At 44.1% G+C, this 17,365-nt stretch overlaps 1 protein-coding gene across 1 annotated transcript in view; it reads left to right on the top strand.

Annotated features, from left to right (window-relative positions):
- Positions 1 to 8,454, top strand: part of LOC104027134 (poly(rC)-binding protein 3) — a 49,952-nt gene extending 41,498 nt beyond the window's left edge. The window contains 3 exon segments of the mRNA XM_075728116.1: positions 2,026 to 2,195; positions 8,105 to 8,252; positions 8,254 to 8,454. Coding sequence (XP_075584231.1) covers positions 2,026 to 2,195; positions 8,105 to 8,252; positions 8,254 to 8,454 — 519 coding nt within the window.
- The last annotated feature ends 8,911 nt before the right edge of the window (positions 8,455 to 17,365 follow it).

Genomic DNA, 17,365 nt, shown 5'->3' on the forward strand with positions numbered 1-17,365 from the left:
TTCTTGACCAGTTGCTTCGAGATCATCGTCGCAAAAAGGATTAGATGCTGGTTGTGGCAGAAGGAAATACTGACAGCCTCCACTCCTGTTGACCATTTCAAGCCACTCTGATATCTGGGGGGACAGCCCTGGCTAGCAGTCAAGTAAAGATGACCCAAGATTTTTCCCCGCTCTGTGCTCCATTCTGCTTCTGCCGTAGTGAACGCTTCTGACAGATTTGGGTAAATTATAGCTACAAGTACGGCATGCAAATGATTCACAGGCACAAAATTATGGAATTCTGTCACCAGGTTTTAACAGATAAGAGTGGATCGAAGTGCTGCCAGCTTTGCTGTACAACGATGCTCTGGTAGGACTGCCTTTGCTTTCCTCACACCGATGGCATACTCTGATGAAAACCAAACCCCACCACTGGCTGTCCCTGGTGCTACCACCTGTGCTCTAGGCGCTCGTCTCTCCTGCTTCCCCTTCGCTACCTGTGGACCGTAGAGGCCGGTGAGACTGAGGCATAGGAAGCGGACGCCTCGGGATCCCTGTGCTGCCAGCAGCTAGAGCACGCAGGCACATTCGTGTGCGCACAGAGAGGCTCGAGGCTTCCTGGTGAAGCTCGCGTAGGTCCTCCGCACCGGCACGTGCAGGCACACACTAAGACAGGTCCTCGGGATAAGGACAGGGAGCTCAGCGAGGCCCTCCGGTTTGAACAGGACAAGAAATCCCATGTGTGTTTCCTCTGAAACCCCATTTTTCCCCCTCGTGGGTGCTCCTCTTGTACGTGGTCTCTGTTTCAGCTACCCCCTTTGGCTCTTGGCTTGATCCTGAGCAAGAAGCAAGGATGACATTGCAGGAGGAGGGGTTCTTCTTTTGACAAAATGTCTGGACAACGTGAATCTGTTTCTGGCAGGATACCCCAAGTACTGCAGTACCAGAAAGGGTAACACGTCAGGGCCTGAAGCAGCGGGAAGGGTGGGAGGGGAAGGCAGTCTCTGCTTCTTGGCACGTCCTTCTGCCAAACTGGCAGCATCATCCCAGTGTCAGCAGATCCGGAGAGCAAAGTTTCTATTTTCTACCCATTCTGGCCATTGCTGAGCTTCTCAGCACCCATCCTGCCTTAACACAAAACAAAAATCCCCTCTCCTCACACTTTTACAGAAGCCAACACATCTCAGCCTCAGCTGCTGGCTTGGTGCCCCCTTGCTCTTGGGCGCTCCCGGAGCCAGCGGAGCAGCACCCCGGCACGGCACAGCTATCCCGCTCCCTTACCCCAGCTGCAGCGGTCACGTGTGCCGCTGAGCGCTTTCTCCAGGTCTCGCACACAGCTTGTGACTCCACCAAGAGCATTTAAACAACCTTTAAAACACTGTTGATTGAAGATAACACCAGTGCAATTTTAAAAAAAAAAAATTGAGAGGATCTAGGGACACCCCCCCCACACACACACACCCCTCCCCAGCTGTTTTTATTCACAAAATAGGAGTTTTGGTAAATGTCTGTAAAGGAACGAAGACAAATTTCAGTCTCTTCCTACGCCTGCTTCTGCTGGCAGTTACAGAGCTGTAAATCCCACTGACTTTAACAGGGCAGCACGGCCCAGCGAGGACCGCGTGTGCCTCGGGAGGCGTAGGACTAGCAGCGCACGGCGGCGGTGCAGAGCCCTGCGGCGGCACCTTTGGGTGGTCAGCCTGACTTCCAGCTGCCGCTTCCGTGGCTTGCTGCTGCCACTGGCAAGTCAGGCTGGGCTGTGTATTCATCGGCACCACAGCACGCTGTCATTTTCCGCCACGGAAGCCAGCTAAATAATCTGATATTGAGTTGATAACCACGTCGCAGCAAAAACTTGATTTAGAGACGTATGACCATAGAGCCAATAGCCCGCGCTAGTTATTCCTTCCAAACAGCACAGCAAAAATCTTTTGTTTTGGTATTGAGTCTTTCGTAACCGTGTTTTTAGCAATACTACCAAGTATTGCACTTAAGTGGTTTTCGTTTGTGTCTGTGGCACTAATCTCAGTCTTTGTCCCGCTCCAGTTAATAGGCTGCATTATTGGCAGACAAGGCAGTAAGATAAATGAAATCAGGCAGATGTCAGGAGCGCAGATCAAGATTGCTAATGCCACAGAAGGCTCCGCAGAACGACAAGTTACAATCACAGGATCCCCTGCAAACATCAGCTTAGCACAGTACCTCATTAATGCAAGGTAAGTTTGTTTTGTAAGTGATAATGCTTCTGCGAGATTGCTCTGCGTGCTCTCCAGCAAATGTCCTGGATAGATCCAGAAAGTTGCTTTGCAGTGTCCGTTTTGCATAGGATTATTCAATTCCTAATGATTCGTAACGCCTCTGTCATTAGAACTTGTGTTTGCGGTTGGTTTATATGGAAAGCAGCTTAATCTGGTGCAATTCCAGGTACATGTTGAATGGCAAAAGCTGAAAAATCTGAATACTCACATTGGCATCCACCTAAAATATAGGTGGATAACTTAAATGACAATCATAAATTTTTTTAGAAGAAAATACTTGTCACAGACCCATTTTACTGCCCTAAATGGCAAATATAGTGAAACAGATTGCAAAACAGATTTAATTTACTAACTGGAAATTGCCACTCCGTGTTGATATTAAACTGACATTTGGTTGCTAAAGGGGCACAAGATTTATTTTTTTCAGCGACAGCATCACGAATTTGTAAATCGCATTCCCTAATGAGACAGGGTGAGACTATCTGCTTCTCTACTTCTCAGTGCCAGAATTAATGAAAGCACTGGCTGTTCAGCTAAGCCGTTGCGACAGCCTAAGTGTCTGTCAGTTTTGGTATGATTATTTAGAAAAATATTAAAATTGATACCACCTTTATTTGCAATTATCCTGAGAAGATAGTGCAGTGGATATAGTGCTGTCTCATAGATCTACTTGTAAATGGTGGACAGAGGCAATATGTTGGGGGGGGGGTATCTATGTATTTTATTGCTTTTTTTTTTTTCCCCTTTTCTTTCCCCACCCCGAAAAGTACTGTGAACCAAGCTTTGTGTTTAACTATGTTTGCTGTTAAGGTAGTAGAAAGTATGTGATTTATGGGGGGGAGGAGGTGCTGTAGTCACAGCAGGTCTACAGTCTCCTATGGTCCAACCTCCTCTCCAGCCCACTTCTGTAGTAACCACTGCAAGCCACTGTAAATGTCTTAATGGAGGAAAAGGATGTTTGTGCAGCTCTGTCTTACAGCAAACAGGAATATGATTTTTTTATAATTCAGTTTGAAAGTAGTTTCCTAGGGAAAGATATATTGAGGGGTGGCATTGTGAAGCCTAAGATAAGCCGTTTCCAGAAGCCTAAACCAGCCTACAGATCTTTTGATTTATATTCTTTGTAGCAAATATAAATCACTTCCGTAAGCCCTGTAATCAAATAAAAATGTGTTCCCTCCTTTAACCCTTAAGGATATGTTCTTCTCTTGGTGTTCAGGGATTCCCCACACATCGAGACGAGAATAGACCCCTTCATTTTTAGTTGCACAAACACCATATGGCATGCATCTGGATCTCAGAAGATAACAATTTAAGATCTTCAAGACAGCTAAAGCATGCAAATAAAATAATGCACTTATTAATGGAGTTGCAGTGAGCTGCTCACCAGAGACAGAAACTCTAGTGAACAAACCTGTTTGACTCACTTTAGAAAAGCCTGTGAACTCTCACGCTTCTGTTTATTACTGTTTAATGATTCTTTTGATGGAATGGGATACATATGAGGTCTTTTAACATACTTTTGCAAAGAAGAAAACTTCTCAGCAGTCATATACCGCGGATACTCTATCTATACCCTGGGAAACCAGAAACAAAATATTTTCTTCCTGTTGAATTTCTAGATAGAAGTTATTTGTTACCATCATCTACAATAAACCATCGTATATTATTATGTACCATGTGTTGAAACTGTATTTAGATGAAGTGACTTCATTTGTAAATGAAGACTCTTAAAGTAATGTATAATAAATTAAGCTGTAAGGTGACATAGGACATTAAGGTGGCTTTTTCATTTTAAAAAGTGACTCTGTTCCAGATTTCTCCTTTCCCAAGAGAAATTCCTGTCCAGTTAGGTGCCACCGCAGCAGCAGTGCTAGTTCACAGTCGCACTGGAGGAAGAACCGAGAAACTTTCAGGCAAGAGGGAGGTCTGCTCTAGCTGGGGTTTAGGTGCTCGGGCAGGATTTAAGAGGCAGATCAAGGCTGCTGCTGCCTGTGCACGCTGGGAGCCAATTTTGGTTTGTCAGTTCTAAACCCGTCACAAGTACTGCCGTCTCTTTTAAAGATGCTGGCATGAAGTAAACAGTGTTGGGGGAGAGCGGAGTACAGTACCTAGACTGCCCAAGGTATAGTCTGGTATGTCAAAATAATAATTATAATACATAAAAGCCATATAAGCATTCAGGGTAAGGTGGACTTCTTTTTTTCGCTCCCCAACAAGATCTGTTATTCTTGTGGATTTGCTTTCCAGGGCCAGTATTTCTGCAAAAATCAGTGTCTCAGAGCAGCATAGGATGTAAGGAGAAAAAAAAAAAAAAGCTATCCACTGTATTCCTGAAACAATCTGTGTGTATCTTTAAACTATCCTCCTACCAAAGTTGCCATCTATAGAGTAATTTATCAAGCTGTTTTAAGACTTTTATTGCAATCTGGTGTTGAATATGTACATAATATACTCTAAATTATAGATATATAAATACACTGATACAATATCAAGACAGAGATTTAAATCTTTCTAAAGTGTTGGTTTGATTCTGTGTTGATCACCTGAGCACTGACCTCTGTACGAGTAGAACGTGTCCCACCTTGTTTGCAGTAGAAGTGTCTTTTGTTCCTGTAAAATCTTCTGTCTCTTAACTGGTCTCCATTGTCGTAACTGGATTTTCATTATCCAATTCCATCTTCTAGCTTTTATTAAGAATGAACCGCAGTTTAGGTTTCCTGTGTAATATTTGACTGTGGATTATAAATGAGTTGTAGCCAGCAGCACTTTCTCCTTGTTGAAGAGCAGTTTCCTGAAGATATTTTTTTACTGCCGTTTTGATGAGAGGTTCATTCACAGAGCTAACAGGACTGCCAGAGCCACACTTGAGCTTTATTCCTTTCACCAGTTTTGGGTAATGCAGGACACGGCCTTCGGTGTATATATTCATGAAGTGTAGTTCTTCAAAGGGACAGTGTAAAATTGGCACCATGAAATTTTGTATGAAGGCTGCCTCATCGCCTTTCACATTCGATTTTGTTGCATCTACAATTGGCTTGGGAAACTGCCCCTGTCAGGGGACAGCTGATTGATAGCTAACCTGACGTACTTTCACCTTATGCATTACCACCAGTAATAAATGTGAAGCAGGGCAAATTACTGCTTTAGTCGTACCTGTGCGAGTACACTAGAGACAGGGAGTTTGAGTGGCTGCTACCAGCATTTAGCCTGTGGGATCCATTCTCCCTGCTGGTGCAGGAAAAAGCTCAGGCTCCAATACCGCCTTCCCCCCCCCGCCCCCGGCCCATATCTGAAAGGAATTTTTTGTTTTTGTTAAATGCAAGGTAGGCAAATTTGGAGTCACTGAAACAGTGAGTCCTGCATTATCTGTCTCTGTGGCTCCCTCCCAGAATAATACTGAGTTAGAAATACAAAAACCTCCAACTGTATAAACTGAGTTTTTCAAAACCTACTAAGGTATCACCACGTAAACCCTACACCCCAAGTCAAGGATGTATGCTGGAGTTTGATCCACCATTCCAGTGAACAGAAACAAGTATTCTTGATGTAAATCCCACTGTGCGAGTAGATTGCAAGTAGCACAGCTAACAGCACAAGGATGCCCGGCTCTCTGCGAAGAGCAACTCTGCTGCAGAGGTTGGAAAAATTCTGAGATGCTCATCCACAGGGACAGATAAACACCACAGGGTAGGAAGACCAAAGCTTTACCTCCTACAGTCGGGTCTGCATTTTGTGCATTTGCCCTCCTCCCCTCCCAGCCCCTCGGAGAAGATGTGCATCTTCCAATTTCCCAGCAAAAGCCAATGAGGAGTTAATAGTCCCACGAGCCCTCTTTCTTTTGCAGGAGCTCAGTGTTGAAGCGTTTCCCTCTCGCCTCCACTCTCCTCTGCCTGGCTCAGACCCGCTTTGGGCATCCTTTAGACTCACCTTCGGCAGCAGTGTTTTGGGAAGCTTTAGTCCAACGTCCCCATTCCCTATACAGTGCTGGTTCATTGCTTGCGTCCTTGCCCTTGCGCAAAGCGGGCAAGCCTTCTGGTGGCTGCCTTTCTCTGGCCACGGATAGACCAGGGGCTGTTATTCTGCAGACTGCGTGTTAAGTCGAAGGTGAGGAAAAGCGAGGCTCTCCCAAGCCCTGAGTAGGGCGACTGTGCTCCCCTCCCTTGTGCTGGGCAAGGAGCCTGGCTACAGCCGCTCTGCAGCCCTGCACGCCCGGCCCCTAGCACCAGCAGGGACCGGCACAAACCCTGCGCTGGGGGGCTTCCCCCGGGCCTGGTGGGACTTGATAAGCAAGCGGCAGGTCCTCCGCCAGCCACGCAGGTCCTCGGCACAGCCGGCCCGGCGCTCGGGGCACCCCGCTCCGGGAGCGAGAGGCTGCTGCAGCCCCTCAGCTCACCTCAGGAGAAAGCCCAGGAGACTGCCAAGGTAGTAATTACTGGAAAAAAAAAAAAAAAAACAAACTTGGAATTAATACCCATATAACTGTAGCTAGCAAAGATTTTCTAACCCATAGTCCCATTTATATGCTAGGCTGCCATACCTGCCAGCTGGTCACATGCAAAAACGCATCCTGAAATTAGTATTTGGGTTGTTTGCCAACCCAAAAACGCAGCGCGCAAGCTGCAACAAACACACGGCAAAGGGAGGATTTATCTAGGTAAACATTTTGTCATCTGGAAAAAAAAAAAAACCCAACACGTCCTTGGAATTACTGTGTTTTGATGTGTAAAAATGTACAGAAAAGCCTAAGTACATGGGCCAAACTCATCTTGCCTGCCAATGGGTGGAGTTGAAGCGAAGGTGTTGATAGCTACGCCCTCCAAAAAGCCCATCAATGCCTTGGGCTCGGAGGGCGGGTAAATCTGAACATCCTTGTGCTGGCGGGGTCCATCCGACGATGTGTATGTTGTATCCATGTAGTACCTTGTCTGTCAGCTGGTAAGCTCTTTTATGTTCACTGTAACCACTGCCACAAGCTCAGAAAGGATACCGCTGCTGTGGAAGCCGGGGTGTTTTTCAGTCTTCCTTTCTACTGATTTCCTTATAATTAGATTGCATAAATATTTTGGTGTGATTGAAAAAAAAAAAAAAGTCTGGGGAAAATACAAATCGAAGTGAACACACTGGCTAATCAGGCTTGTTTTATATGAAAAATGCACATTGACCTCACAATGAATGAAATGAAAAACTAACTTTCTTTAAAAAAAAAAAAAGAAAAAAAAAAAGAAACCAAAACTTTATGCCTCAGATGGAAGCAGCAAATCATTGCTCAGTCTCTTCTCATCCTAGCAAAATGATGAAGGGTACTATTTATGCCACAAAATTGACAAATTGAAAAAACTACCCAAACCCCCCGCGTCCCCCTTTCAAAAATACCGTAATTTTGAAAAGCAAAATTCACCATATCAGTGCTGGGGAGTAAACTTCATAGTTATTTTAAGTTTTCTTTTGAGTTTTGGTTTTTCCATCATTTTGCCATTACCTGCATTCCTTAAATTTCTTTTTTCATACGTAAAATGAACTAGCACCCACCCCCACCCCCCCTTTTTTTTTTTTTTTTTTTTATGTTTGTAAGGAACTTTAGAGTCTCAGTAATGTTTTCGCCATCGAATCACGAAAAACCCTTTTGTTATTTCTCTTCTTTAACACATAACATGTTCCTCCTTTGACCCTCATTTTCCCTTTTTTTCTCTCTCTCTCCCCACCCCCCCGTCTGTCCCCCTCGTCCACCGATCTAATCCTGCCCTTTCGTGGTTGCTGCCCCTCCGTCCGTCCGTCCCTCCCTCCTTCCTCCTCCTCCTCCTGGCCCCACCGCCCTGGCTGGACCCTCCCAACCTGTTTGTTCCTCTTCCTCTCTTCGTTTGCAGCTTAGAGATGGCTAAAGTCAGCACCCAGGCCGCTTCCGTCACGACCCCTGTTGACCTCAACATGAACCTCTCTCAGTCCGCCACCCCTACCTCCACCCCCACCTCCATGGCCGTGCTGGCGGCCGCCTCCGCCGTTGCCGTCAGTACCCCCCCCTCCCCTACCAACTCTGCCAACCACCCACTATGCCGTTCCTGTCTCCAGTCTGCTTGGCATGAAAACTGTCCCACTCCTGGCACTAAATGCCGCGGCCGCCGCGGGGGCCACGGGGAGTTTGTCCGCTTACACTGCCAAAATTCCTTCGACGAGCGGGGTTAAGAAATCTGACCGCCAGAAGTTTGCTCCATATTGAAGGGATGAGACACAATGCAAGCTTTGCCAGCTCTGCCAAGAGTCTGTGGTAGATCCTAGTTATCGAGGAAACAATACGGCATCTTTTTATTTTCTGTTAAATTGCTAGTGTTAACTGTTGCCGACTCAAGTCGTCTTCCGCTCTCCATAACCACTAACACCCGGGCACCACCTACCAACTAGTTCCAACAGCGGGCAGGTGCTGGCCCGGGGGCTCGCCCTGCTAGCCCAGGGGCTCACCCCGCCAGCCTGGGGGCTCACCCTGCAGCCCAGGGGCTCGCCCCGCCAGCCCGGGGGCTTGCCGCGCCAGCCCAGGGGCTCGCCCCACCAGCCCGGGGGCTCACCCTGCAGCCCGGGGGCTCGCCCCACCAGCCCGGGGGCTTGCCCCACCAGCCCGGGGGCTCACCCTGCAGCCTGGGGGCTTGCCCCACCAGCCCGGGGGCTCACCCCGCCAGCCCAGGGGCTCGCCCTGCCAGCCCGGGGGCTCGCCGTCCCCCCGCCGTGGCCGCGGCCAGGGCTGGCCCTCCGGCAGCCCCATGGCACAGCAGGGTGCCCCCACCCCGGCGGGTTGACACCCGGCGAGAAAGGAAAACCGCAAACGAGGTAAAATTTTGACAGCCGGGTCCCGCTCCGGCAGCGCTGCCTGGCACATACACACAGTTACATCCATTGGAAGGGGTCCCTCCGTCCGCAGAACCATTTTCTATGGCAGATCGGCACCTCTGGTAGTTTTTTCTATTGCTAGAGCCTGCAAACCTGGCACTTCTGATGATGGCTAGCGCCCCGAAATCCCACCTGAAGTGCTGGTCCCCCACGGTCGGCCTGTTGCTCCCTCCCGTCCCCCCTGCCCCGACGCCTGCCCGCGAGCAGGAGATGGGGGCTAGAAAGTACCAAGCCTCAGGTCCTTCTCCGTGCAACAAATGAGGCTTCCTGGGCTGAGAAAAACTAAATTAAAATGACTGGAAGACAACAGGAAAAAAATATCAGGCACCCGTGCCTTTCCGCTCCGGTCTTTTAAAGGGTGCAACAATTTTTCTCAGCTTTGGAAAAAGATAATTTTAAGAACTCCACTTTAGGGAGGGAGAGCAGGCTCCTTTGTTTTTTTTTTTTGTACTCAGATGTTTTACTCTCATACGTACCGATAAAGTACTTGTTTCTGTAAGTACTTAATAGTAGGTACAAATCAGACATGCAGAGTAACTATTCTGGTAGCCCCTCCCGCATCTGTTTTGTTCAGCCAACACGACCATTTTTGTTAGGTGGCTCTAAATGCATTCCTCTTTAACTCACCCCTAATCATGCAATCGGATTGTACTGTAACGACAAATAAAATCTAGCGCTTATCAAAGGACACTCAAAAGGTTGCTGCCTGGACAGATAACATCCCTCCAACAAGAACTTAACCGTGTTCAGATTAACTAAAAGCCAGACACCTAATTGCAGCCAAAGCGAAGAGAGCTGGGTGATGGAATGGCTGGTTGCTAGCTGTTGGAACTAGTTTTTAACTGCATTTTCTGTTTGTCCATCCGCCTTCTTTTTAATTTCTGTTGCGTAACTCAGTAATGCAATATTGTTTTCCTCACCACTTCCAAATCCAGAATCCCATTAGCCCGCCATGTTCATCCACTTTGCACTCCTTGGACACAAAGCTTTAACAATTGAACTGTATTCAGTGCATTTTAATATAAACTAAAAACACAATGCAAATGCAATACTTTTTAAAACATGGTATTTCAAAGTGTGTTATTATTATTGTATAGGGCTAAGTACTATCTCAGTATTTTGTGTCATTTCTGTATTCTGTGGGCTTTTCTTCACCTTAGTACCCTTGCACTAAGTTTTGTCACTGTAACCATTTGTAGAACTGCCGTTGTTACAGTTTGCACTTATCCAAATGGGGTTTTTGGTTGGTTTTGTTGGGGTTTTTTTGTTTTGGTTTGGTTTTTTTTTTTTTTTTTGGTTTGTATATAATGGAGGAAAAACTGGAAGTAATGTCAAGGTACCTCAGCTATTTAACAGCTCTAGAAAACTGCTGTAAAATTGTTCTGGACTATTGTAACTGTTTCAATAACTGACAATTTAAGAAAAAACAAACTACCAACTTATGTGTGAGAAAACTTGCCTGCATTGAAATGCTGTTCTATGCTGGTTGTACTCAAGTGTTATTTTTTTAATAGTGAGAAGATTTTTTTTTTTCTTTTTTTTTTTTTGCCTTTTTTTTTTTTCTCCTTTTCTTTTCCTCGTTTTTGTTCCTACATTTTAGGCTGTCTTCAGAAGTTACTGGCCTGGGGGCTCTGTAATGTATCTCATCATGCCCTAGTGCATTAGCCACCAGACAGGACTTTTCCAAAGCCCCATGAGACAATGCTTTCTATGGACTAATCTACAGAGGAGTTTCTGCCATTTCTAACTTTCTTATTATTCTGAGACATCAAAAGAAAATACTTCTTTTACTCTTTAAGCAACTGTGCTTCCTAACTCTTGTGTTGCTTTCATTACTGTTCCAGTTTTAACACTGTTGTGGCTCATTACATAAAGCAAAGAAAAGTTATTTTTGGGGGTTAATTTTCATTGATGTTCATGCTTTCGCTAATCTGTATAAAAGCATGGGCTGTTAGTGTTCTAAACCACTGTATTCAGCTAGAGACTTGACAGTAAATTAAATGAGACGTTTTTATAAATAAATTTTTTTCCTGATTTAAAAAAAAAAAGACGTGGTAGCTTTGTGCATACAACTGTTGTGTTGTTTAAACTTTGTTCTTTGTAACCAAGTTGCTAATTTGTCATTTGAGAAACACTATTTTATGGATTGTCAAACTAAGATCATAGACAAATTGCTTGTTTTCATTAATGATTAAAGGTTTCATATCATCACGCTTAAGGTCCCAGTGCTCATTGGGAAAGAGTGTAACAACTGTGCAATACTGGCAACGTTAGAAGTACAATTAGCCCATTGTCAGGCATGATAAGTCTTTTCATGATTAGATGGAGCCAGATTGTGTAAGACTGTGTAATTAGTAGAGTAAGCAGTATTTCTGCAAAAGCTTACTTGGTTTTTAACAAAGTTGCTGTTGGAGAACTTCTCACGCTGCATAGAAAAGACAGAATTTGGCTTCTTGCTACAAGAAGCCACTGGTTTGTGTCTCTTGCGTTTTCCCATACTGATTTTAAGACCAGATGCTGGGGAAAGAAAAACAAGAACAAAAGAACAAACTTGGATAGCGAGTACAATATTGCTAAGACCCTTCGTATTTTCCCATTCCCAGCAGCATTGTTCAGTGATGAGGCTTCTAGACAGCACCTTTCGCCCAGCCAGGAAACTAGGCCAGCAGCTGGGAGGAGCATTACCATTTGCATTAAAAACGGAGAACGGAGAGCTGGCCCAGGGAAGCCTCTCCTCCTGCCCTGACACGCAGCTTGAGCCCTTCAGCTCCTCCTTTGGATCTGCTGAAGCACGGCGGCCACAGCCTCAAGTTCTCTCTTCGCAGGGAAGTGGCAGAGAGGGGCTGGCTCCCAGTTGTTGCTGCGTACAGCGCTTCTGGCTGCGCTCTGGCCACCTCTCCTCGTAGGGCACCGGCAGTACTGTCGCGTTTAATGCTTTGTCCTCATGAGAAAGCAGAGTTTTTGGCAGTGCAAGCGAGTAGCATCCTTAATGACATGAGACTCATTCTGCAACCTCCATCCCTACTCTGCTAAGGTCTATACCTGTCTCCTGGCACTTAGCTCAGGGTCCCGGTTCCCCTCGCTGCCCCGGCTGAGTACTTGTGGGGCATATCCCTATGATTTTCCATGGACTCTAGGGTACAGAGGCCTGCTATGTATCTTTGGTCTTGAGTCTGAGCCTGGAACTACAATACGACCAAGACGTGCATACAGACCTGGAAAGCTGTAGAAATCCACAGCTTTTTCAATGCAGATGCAGCCACAGAGTATCTCTTGACAATAAAGGCTACTGAGGAAGATTACAGAATGCCTTGTGGCATGCCAGCACCCAGGAAGCCTGACCCAATGTTGAATTAGCTCTTCCAACCCTTAGGTTGGAAGAACTACAGGCTGTAGTACTAACCTTCACCCTGATAAAATTCTGTGTTATCATCGCTTATTTAACTTCTTACTCTTGAAAGGAGAGCTGAAGCTGCTTTCACAGCAGGGACCTCCATATTCTTCATTTCCTAAACAGCAAAAGCTATTTCTCTGGCTAGTCTGTCTAGTGTAAATGAAAAAAAAGAGTACATTATTGCTGCTCAACGCCAAGTAGGTCAAGGCTGTGCTCTCCCAGTAAAGCTGCTAAGCAAAGGGTAGCAGCAGCTCTGTCGTGTATAGCATCTTTCACATAAATAATTCTCATGTGCCTTGCAGAATCAGCTAGAACAGACTGGGATTTAAACAAACTAGTGTAGGGGCACGTTTGTGTGTGGAATGAAGAGAGGTAAAATAAAGACACACGGACAAAGGAAGGAAAAAAAACAGTCTTCTGAGAGGGCTTTTGCAAAAAATATAGGCAGAAATGTGATAAAATCTAGGCTGAGGACTCAATTATTTTAGTTGGAAAAGATTTCTGAATGGCAAGAAGTTGTTCCTGGGTAGCTTTAATATAGAAAACAGGCAAACAAAACACAAGAAAGTAATGGCAGGGAGGAGTAAAAAACAGTATTATCCAAGATTGAAAACTAAACCACTCATGCCCAAAGGTAGGTAAGAGGAAGCATGCACCCGATATGAAAAGGTCACTGCCCACACAACTGTGTTTCCAAATAAAAGATAACACAAGTTCTGCAGCTTGCGTATCATCAAATCGGTATCAGAGTTCTGGCAAACATCTCAAACGAATTCAGAAAGCTCTGTTGTGTTTCTGTAGTGAAAAAAATAGAAAGTAGGAATGCTGGCTGGAATAGTCAACGAGAACGAAAACAAAGTTAGAGGTATTCAGCCACATAACCTAGTCCAGATTGCTTTCTGTTCTCAGGCATAGCCAGAAGGTATTTATGGGCCCCAAGGTGCATATTTGTGCCAGTCGAAGCTCCTAGGAAACTAACAGCACAAATCTCACTGGTGCCACAAATGTAGGCACCTGGGAAATGCCACAGCCTCACTGGGCTGCACGGGCAAGGTGTTTCTGTGAGGTTTCACAAGAGAGTCTGAAAGCATGCGCTGAACCTTCCCCGTCCAAACCAGGCAGAAATGGAAGCGTCCCTGTTTTTTCATTTTTAAATACCCAGCAGCATAAAAATAAGAGTGCTTCTCTGGGATGGGGGAGATCCAAATCCAGTTTCTTCCATAGCCTCAATCTCAGCTGAATGTATTTCAGCTCCACTTACGTACTTGGAACAGGACCTACCCCTTCTGAGGCGAGTGTCATGATTATCAGAGAAGTCACACACGCTCAATAATTCAATCATTTTACAGTGGCACAGCTTCTACCAGAAAGACTGCAATTGTTAGGCTGCTCAACTAGATCAGAGGAACTGTAAGTTCAAAAGACAGCACAGAGAGGAAGGATTTGAACACAGATCTCTTACATCTTCCGTAAGTGCTGTAACCACCAATTATGCAAAGCATTAGCCCCTCAACTATATTTTTGGAAGGAAGACCTGGCTTAGATGTCTACACAAGGGGATTGATCGCATTTCTTTTCCCAGCTGACAGGCCAGGATAGATCTAAGTGAAGTGATGAACAGAAGATTACATGAAGGCAGAAAAACTGCTTCACACCAGAAAACGTCAGTCTCTTGGCCTGAGCAACACTTCCTAGGGATACAAGTGCATATGACCTTTCTTGCCATTGAAGTGTACTTACTCCTTGGTTCCAGGAAGGAACGGAGTAATGTTGATTAAATGAGTTTCTGCATCAATGCATGCGTCCTGTCACTCTACAGACGGGCATATGTCTCAAGACAGTGACTGAAATGAAAGAGAAATGTCAAATTCATCTGACGTTACCCAACAAAAGGGAATTTCTGAAACACGATATACTCGCATTATGGTTTCTAACGACAGCTACACCATCTGATTTCCTAGTGAAAGGTTTCTTGATTATAAGAAAAAAGAAAGTATTTTTAAGTGCTGAAAATATTTGAGTAATACGACTTTTCTCATTAGAGCTATTTCTGGCTTAGTGTTTTTAAGATGATAAAATGCAGAGAATTTAATTACAGTGGCATGTAATAAGCAAAATTTCTCTCTCCTCAAATTAAATTTATTGACAAGGGGCCTGACCAAAGCTAATGTTAGTGTTCTTTTTAACTAGTATTTGTGATTCTGAAGCAAATTTTACAGTTTTATGCCTTAGTGGAGGAATGACAAACAGTCATGTTAGCAAATGAGAACACGGTTTTGTTTGTTGGTGGTGGTTTGGTTCGTTTCGTGCAATCACTTTTGGGCTCCTCTGTACCAAATACAGGCCCTTTTCCACATCTACTTCGAAGTCGTGACAGCAGCAGCTTATTCCTTCCATGGCATGAAAGAAGTTAGCACAGAGAGTACCATTTGTGATTGTTTGCACTTGCCAGAGAACAGCTAACTACCAACCACTGGCAGTAGCAGCTATGGTTATTTGCTCCCTGCAGAGCTGCTACTTGGACCTCCATTTCAAACACACGTGCGCGCGCACACACACACACACACACATTTTGGCCCTGGAAGTCACTTCCCAGTTTCAAAAACACTGAGCTAAGAATCACAACTATTTTTTGGTGGCATGAAATTCCACAGTTCTTAAACTTGGGCAACACTCTCCATTAATGTATCAATAAATAAGGATTACAAATGCTAAGTGCCCCCTTAATTCTGATTCTTCAGTTTTCTGCAAGTCCTGGAGATCAGAAAACTAAAATATTCTTCTGAATTCCACTGTGCCAGAGATTAAAAGTTCATTTTTAATAGTGGCTATGGACAGAGCTAGTTATTAGGACTACTTTCATCTTTATTGTTTAAAAACAGAATTCAAGAAAGTGAAGAAGTTAGAAAGAAATTAAGTACGTACATATTTTTAAAAGCCATTATTTGCTCTGGTTAATTATCTAGCTGCATAGCTCATCATAAAATGGTTTTCTAAAACTGAGGACAGACTTAAAATAGAAATTAATTATACCTACGTTTTTCTAAGACACAGGAGATCATTTACCTTGATAAATTAGCTTGACTATTCAGTAAGGTTGGGATAATTCCCTCTTCTCCCTTACAGCCATGCTACTTTCACTGCTAAAAAGCGGGATGATTTCTTGCCTTCTTGACACAACAGCACATGTGCATCAACGGTCACGTAGGATACAGACAGCAAAGCACTCCTATCTTCTTCACAAAGCTCTCTTAAAAGCTTTGTTTCAAATGGTGAAGAAATGTACAGTTGTATGCAACAAGCTGTATAAAACTTGTATACAACACTACTTGTGGATCTATGAGATTCCTCCAAGGAAAAAAGCATCAACCCTTAAACAAGCAAGAACCTAGAGGGACCAGTGCTGTCAGTTACTTCCTCAGCAATACATAACCCGCTGGCTGGTCCATCGTCTCCACTGTTTCAACAGAAGTTACACAAGGATAATGAATAGTGATGAGAGGAGTGTCCTGGTGTTTATTCCTGCCATCTATTCCTAATAATAATGAAAACAATGGGCTGCACTGGTTTGGATTTGAATGTACGAGCTCCCTCCACTGTAACCAAACTCGCTGCCTTTAGCTTCTTGCCACTAGATATCGTGAAAGGGGAGGGCAACTGAATTAAAACAGCTGAACTGTTTAACGCTCAGTTCCTTTCCTATTTATTTGCAGTTGGAACCATGATTTGCAGATTCACATACAAAATGAAAGTAGAGTTATAGATATATGTACAAAATGGAAGTGTAAGTTATAAACTCAGAGACTGATGTTTTTATACTGTAAAAACATTTATGTCCATGATGCTCAGTGTAACCTGACTTTAGTCACATCTGGTTTTCTGACATTAAGCCAAATGCAGAGAGTGGTTCTAAAGTTCAGTGTTAACAAGCTAGTATGCTTTGATGAGTGAGTGACAAGCAAAGTAGAACAATTAGAAACTTAGCTTAGCTCTTCTGAGAGTGAAATTGGGGGAGTGTCTTTCATTTTGTTTTGAAAAAAACTATCCATCTGTTGATGTACCATGCTCTCAGCTGGAGGTTCTTTATAGTGATAACTGGATCTAAAGATCTTTCACTACAGCACGATAGGCACTTTACACATTGATAGTCAAACGTTTCACGCTACAGAAGGGAATTTTATTTCAGTTTTGGCCCAACTAAGTTTTCTCCAACTTGCCAAAACATTCGTTATTTGTTTCAATACTCTCTTGAGTGTTGCTATCTCAGTAACAGTACTAATTCCTGTAAGACTGCAGTGTTGTCAAACATTTTAGCAGTAACAGCTACTTACGCTTATGGTCATTAAATCAATCAAAAGAACAATAGTTGTAAACCAACGTATGTGAGCAGGAATAAATGGATGCACCAAACTGCTAAGGACCATTGCCTGAATTTTGACAGCTTTATAAAGAGCTGAACCCAAGGATCCTGGAAACCAGGAATGGTGAAAAAGCATCTCACAATACAGAAAGGGCTCCCACCTTATCAAGTCTTTCTTCCAAAACAGGCAAATCAAACACCTAGCTGTAGTTTTTCTCTTTATTGCTTAGTGAATAAACATCTTTGAGGCAAGTATCTAGAATGCTCCCATAAGAACAAAGCTTGTTTTCTCCCTTTAAAACCTAACTTGTTTTAAAACTAGAATCTTCAAAAACCAGGAAAACTGGTTAAGCTGTTCCTTCACAACTTTACTTTTTGATAAAAATTAAACCACACATTTCTCCTATTTTTTCAAAGTCCTCAGCAAATTTGAAATGTTTTAAGATTTGCAAAAGTAAAAAAATATGCTTCATTAAAAAAAGAAAGAGACACTTA

Source organism: Pelecanus crispus, chromosome 2 (genome assembly GCF_030463565.1).
Source record: "Pelecanus crispus isolate bPelCri1 chromosome 2, bPelCri1.pri, whole genome shotgun sequence".
In the NCBI taxonomy this organism is placed as follows: Eukaryota; Metazoa; Chordata; class Aves; order Pelecaniformes; family Pelecanidae; genus Pelecanus; species Pelecanus crispus.